Below are 6,000 nucleotides of genomic sequence, written 5' to 3' on the forward strand. Positions count from 1 at the left end.
AGATTCCAAACTGAATGGGGAGGTGGCGAAGGCCGCGCTGGCGAACGAAGACTGCCCCCACATAGACCAGGCCCTCACTCCTGATGAGGGCTTGCCCTTTACTCGCTCGGGCACCCGCGAGAGATACGGACCCTGCTTCCTCTTATCAACCGGGGAGTACGCGTGCCCACCTGGTGGAGGAATGAGAAAGGGTATGTAGAGGAGGCGGGGGCACTCTGCATCAGCTGGGCCGCCTCGCGCTCCTGCAGATGGGCGGGTGGGGCGGTGGGCGAGGGGTGCTGAGGGGCAGGCAGGCACGCTGAGGGGGGGGCAAGGAGCAGAAGGAGCCCCCTCCCCTCCCAGGGTTGGCCCTTGGAGGTCTGAGTCCCTTTCTCCCAAGTAGGATGTCAGGCTGGCAGAGAATCTGAGGTCCCGGAAGCTGTGGGTCGGGCCTGAGCTGAGGGGAAAGGAAGGGACTCCGGGATGGGCTGGCTGGCTACGGGGCTGTGACCCTAAGGCAGGGGGTTACCCGGGGATGTGGGAGGAGCCTTGACTCCTCCAGGCCACTCTGGAAGATGGCAGGTGAGACCAAGAAAGCAAGGTCATCTCCCCTGTCCCTTGGTTGAGGAGGGCAATGGGGTGGGCCTGGCCTGGCCAGGACCCTGGGGGCTTAGCCAGCCAAGATGCATGTTCTGGAAGAGCACCATTTTAAAAGAATCTGTAGGCCAGTGGGAAGGGACTACAGGTGAAGAGAGGTGGCTTCAGGGCTTGGGGGTGAGGCCAATGTCGTTGCAGAGGTAAGATGTGTGCTAGTCAGAATATTGCTAGTGACAGGTAGAGAACTCACCAAGAGAAGGTTAAGCACGACCCTGTGCAGCACCTTCTGTCCCTGGTCACCGCCCCGGGTGTGGTCAGCGCCCCCTTGTGGTTGGTGAAGGCTGAGCCCCATAGTGGCCTCTGTTCAAGGTCTCCCTCCTTGTATCAGACCCCTATCTTAGGCTGACGTCCTTGAGGAAAAGATTTTCTACTAGGGCTTGAGCATGGGCTGGAGAGAAGCTTGGGGCAGGGGCCCCGAGCTCCCTAGCCCCAGGCTTCAGGCATTGGCCTGGAAGGTGGAGGAAGCCATCCTTGACATATCGGACTGGCTGGGCAATTCATGCATGTCTGGGAGTGCCTCACATGCTCACACGGGGTGCATGCTGACCGGAGTGAGCAGGTTGGGCCGGAGGGATAGTTGGTGTTTTAGAGCAATAGTTGGTGTAGACTGTGGCCATTCACAACTGCTCCAGTATTTGAAGTGGCTCAACAATACACAGGAGAAAACACAGAACTCCAAGTAAAGGGCAAACCCAAACCCAGAAGAGGAGAGGCAGCCCACGCTGAGATGGGGAAGTCCTTCTGGTCACTGGTGCTTAGTGTGCCCACCTGATCCAGGCTGGTCCCTGCTTCCTTGCCCTGCCTGGAGGTCCCTCGGACCCCAGTGCGGCATACGCTGCCCGCATGGTGCTGCATGGTGGAGGGCTGCGGGCCTGGGGTGGGCCCATCCTTGGCACCTTCCACGGACAGGCCTGGGGCAGGGGCAGCCTGGGGGAGTGGAGGGGAAAGCAGGTAGACTTCGTGTCTGTCCTTCATCTTCAATATTGGATTAATCTGTGGGGCCTAAAAGACCAGACAGGAGAGGCTCTTTACCATGCTTCCAAAAGCCCAAGGAGTGTGGGACAGAAGAAGCCCCATGTCCCTGTAGCGGCCAAGGGGGCTCAGCGGCAACCACTGTCCACAGGTGGTACCTGCTCCCCAATCCCAAAGGGGTGTGGGGACCAGAGTCTTTGGGAGGCACCAAGGGTGAAGTGCCCCCGCCCGCATCCACTCGGCCCTGCTCTCATGGAGTCATGACAGCGCCGAGGACTTGCTTTTCGCAGGATAATTCCAGTGCATAAGCCACATGCAGAGTAGGAGAGTTAGGGCCTCAACCCGGTCCCCAGGAGGGAGAAAGAGAGGCGTGCTGGGCCGGCTCACTGCATGGGAAAACCACGCCCGCTGGAGAAGAATCTGCCTGCCTCTGCATGCGGCTGTTCTGTCTTTCCTCTTCCTTCCTTAAAAACTAAGTACCAAGCGGGATGGGAAAGCCGAGAAGAGAAGCTCAAGTGTTAATTGTATTCTTTACATACAGATCTTTGCAAAGAAAGCCCTGTCATTGCTAAGTATATGCCGACAGAGGCTGTGAGAGTGACTTGACCAGGCGGCTTGGCCGAGGACACTGGTGGCTATTAAGCATCTGGGTGGACCAGCAGCCCCTCCTCACCCTCGGACAGAGTAAATTCACGCCATGCAGGTTTGCCGGACGAGTCCGAGTGGCCCAGGTCTTGTACTAGGACGGACGTAGCTTTTTCTACGGCCAAATGGTAACTGACCGTAGAGGATTTCTTTTCCTTCTTTTCATTTTTTTTTTTTTTATTTAATTTAATTTGGGGAGGTGGGTGGCGGTGTTCCTTAGCATGACTTGCATGAAGTTAAACAGAAAACCCAGCAAACCAAACCCACCAACCCCCTGCAACTGTAATGATCACCCTAAACAACAACAACAACAACAAGAAAAAGGAAAAAGTCCTCTATTTTCTTTCAAAGCTCTTTACTTTTACACACGTTGTTGGAGCCAGACTGTAACGGCGTTCGGTAGAAACCTGTACATTTCTGGGGGTGGGGGGAGGGGTGGGGATGGGGAATGGATGGCTTCCCTTTTTGTACACGAGATCGAGAGTCAAGGTTCCAAAAAGGGCAATCGGTCAGTCATCGGTCATATTGACCTCACCTTCATAGTTCATTTCTCACGTGGAAACTGAGAACTTTGCTCCAAATAGAATCGTGGAAACGCGCACTGCTGCTTTCTTCCCTCTCTGTCTGGCATGCTTGTGACCCAGCGGACATCTTCCCAAGATCCTTGACAGCGGCTAGTCTAGGTCGATTCTATCATCTTCTCGGTGTGTAGATCCAGTGTGACCAGCTTTCATAACAAATTGTTCGTAGTAAATAATCAACACCGTATGGATTTTCCAAGTGTTACTTTAGAGCACCAAAAGATCAGGACCACGGGAGGGGTGGCCCTCCTCCACCTTTATTAAGGCACAACCTGGCATTGTATGCAATTTAGTACTTCAGAGTAAAAAACTGCATGCCCAATGTTATGCAAAGCGATTCTAGCATGAAATAAATTTTGTATCATGGTTTCTGTATAGTCTAAAGCAGATTTGTTTTCCTGAAGCAATCGGAGGTTTGCAGAGATCCACTTCTGCATCTTGAATAAATATAGTATTTTCCCAACAGAAACAGAGGACAGTAGCTTGGCTTTGGTCTGATTCTAAAATTAGTGGTGGGGTGGGGGGTGGGGAAGGATGATATTTTTGAAAAACACATGCTTGAGTTGAAAAAAAAAATGCAACATCTCGAGCTTTCACTGCAGCTCGAAACATTTCCTGGAAAGAGCAATGCTGCTTTAGCTCAACACCCTCCCCTCCTTGGGCTCTGGCCCTCAATAATAAAAAGCTGACTTTTGAGACGAAGCACAGATTTGGGTTTTTATTGCCTTGGGCCGTGTTGCGATTCGGTTCTGCATGTGATCGGGCCTGCTGTGGCTGGGCTGGGCTAGGGTAAACCGGAACCCTCACCCTTCTGGTCTTGAGCACATAGCCAAGGTGCTGGCTGTCCTCCCACTGGGGAAAAAAAAACAGGCCTAAGGAAGAAGTTTCCTCACTCTGGGCCCCCCTCTGCAGATCCCGTTGGGTCTGGGGATAGAGGCAGCTCTCAGAAGGGATGGGGCATAGAAGGGCCTGACCCTAAAACGAGCACATACTCTTTTTTTTTTTTTTTTTTTTTTACAAATAGTTTATTGTCAAGTTGGTTTCCATATAACAAGCACATACTTTCGAGGGTTCACTGACATGGAAACTTCTATGTAGTCATGCCCTTTTGATGACTCCTTGAATCTGGCCATGTCAGAGCTCCCAGCCCCTGTGCAGACCTTAGTCACCTCCCTCCTAGGGCCATGTTGGAATCTGATAGCGGCGGGGGCAAGGGGGCTGACAGGTCTGGGTGCCCCCCCCAGCTGCACCCTGCTGGCTTAGCTGGTCGGACCACAGCAGGCATCCCTCTCAGTCTGGAGGCATCTTGAAGGGGAGGAGCCCTCCTTCAGGGGCCTTGATTTGTGAGGGTTATTGACTTGGTTTCTCATGGGGGATAGAGTGGGGATTGGGGTTCCAATTCTCTTATCCATTGGAGAATCCAGGAATGTACAGGTGGGAAAGTATAATGACCATGGTAGTCAACCTCTGAGCCTTTTATAGATGAGAAGCTGAGGTCTACAGAGGAGAATGATCTTCCCAGGGCCACAAACAAGTGGTGCCATTTCAGTTCCCTTGATGCCCTCAGCAGGGCCTGAGTCAGTCATCAGATGGGCAGGTGGGAGGCTGAAGGTGGATGCTGAATTCTCATCTAACTGTTCCTTGTCCCCTCAAGGCCTTTGCCTCAACTTCCATCCTGTGGTGCCCGGGAACCAAGTGCTGGGGGTTGGTGGAGCAGTGAGTACAGTAAGGCCTCTGTCCAAGGGGTTACGCGGCCATAGAGCTGCCAGATCACACTATGTATGTCACAGCCATTCATAACTATTGGGATGTGGGAGCCAAGCAGCTTCAGCTGCTGCAGGGAAGGTCAGGTTCACTCTACCTGGGATCCAGTTTGGAGGCAGTGCCTCTCTGGTGGACTCGAGTGGACTTAATACAAAGTCATTTACAATGTGGGTTTTCTGGGACACACTAGCTAATGGGGAAAGGGGATTGACATCCACTGAACGTCTGCTGCGTGGGGGGCAGCTGGGAGACATTGTCTAATGACAGTTCACAGTAATTCACCCTGCCCATTTTAGAGCTAGAAGACAGGTACAGAGAGGTAAAGTAACTGTGCAAAGCTGCACAGCCAATGAAAGATGAAGCCAAGGTTCTAACCCAGGTGGGCTGACTCCAGAGTTTAGGTGAAGCTGTCTCAAGCTAATTGGGGCCGCCTTGGGGCTGGAGCAGAATCAATAGGAACCCTAGTGTGGCTCGTCCTGAATCCCAGGACTCTCAGGACCTGGCTTCCTGCCCTCCTTCATGAAGTGTCATGGGTATGATAGGGGACCACTTCACAGGCTACTCAAACCCTCTACACACACATCGGGCCACCTCACTCTCCAGCCTGAACACCTGTTGCCCTAGGAAGGAAACTGAAGCTCCTTTGATTGGCCAGCATGCTCCCCTGCCTCACCCCCAGCTACCTCTCCTCTTTTCTCTGTGCCTCAGTTGCTCTGTAAGTCTGAGTCTGTAGCAGTCACACACATGCACCTTAGGACCTGGAACTCCCTCCCTCTATGGTCCCACCACTTCCCCGACTAACTTGCCAACTCCCAATTTCCACCTATCACAAGGTCTCTTTCTTTGGAAGAGGCAGGCCCCAGGCCTCATTCACCTTTGCAAGCACAGTCTCATCTAGTTGGGTCTGATGGTCTACTGGGACCGAAGGTGGTGGGGGTATCAAGGGAAGAGGGCATGCCTGTGACCAGGAGGGGCGAGCATGTGGTAGGTAGGTGAGGACGTAAACACCCCACTGACACCGGGTTTGTGGTGACCACACACAATCACTCCAGAGGCCAGGCCCAAGAGCTGTGAGCACACAATGGAGCTCACTCCCCTCTTCTTTTTCCTTCTCCCTTCCCGCAGAGAGGAATACAAAGGCCAATCTACTTAGTCTATCAGAAAAAAGTGATTAAAAAAAATGAGTGGGTATTTACTAAAGTTGGCTCCTATGGCTCATTAGCTAACCAGGTGGAGGATACTGACAATAACCCTCAACTGGTCCTAACCAGCACAGCACAGTTATCGCACATTTGTAAGAGAGAAACACAGTGGACAGGTGGATGTGAGGGATCATGACCCCCTCATTTAACCTCCCACCCCCTGGTGGCTCTGAGTGTGTACACACCAGTTCATTAACATT

At 52.8% G+C, this 6,000-nt stretch overlaps 1 protein-coding gene across 1 annotated transcript in view; it reads left to right on the forward strand.

Moving 5' to 3' along the window:
• The window catches only part of KCNC1 (potassium voltage-gated channel subfamily C member 1), a 43,634-nt gene extending 40,431 nt beyond the window's left edge, over window positions 1-3,203 (forward strand). Inside the window, exons 3-4 of the mRNA XM_039236720.1 lie at window positions 3-191; window positions 2,150-3,203. Of these exons, the coding sequence (XP_039092651.1) occupies window positions 3-191; window positions 2,150-2,214 (254 nt within the window). The 3' untranslated portion in view covers window positions 2,215-3,203. The remainder of the gene's footprint in view (window positions 1-2; window positions 192-2,149) is intronic.
• Window positions 3,204-6,000: the final 2,797 nt, after the last annotated feature.

The sequence above is a fragment of the Hyaena hyaena genome, unplaced genomic scaffold (genome assembly GCF_003009895.1).
Source record: "Hyaena hyaena isolate Hyena2069 unplaced genomic scaffold, ASM300989v1 scaffold_116, whole genome shotgun sequence".
Taxonomy (NCBI): Eukaryota; Metazoa; Chordata; class Mammalia; order Carnivora; family Hyaenidae; genus Hyaena; species Hyaena hyaena.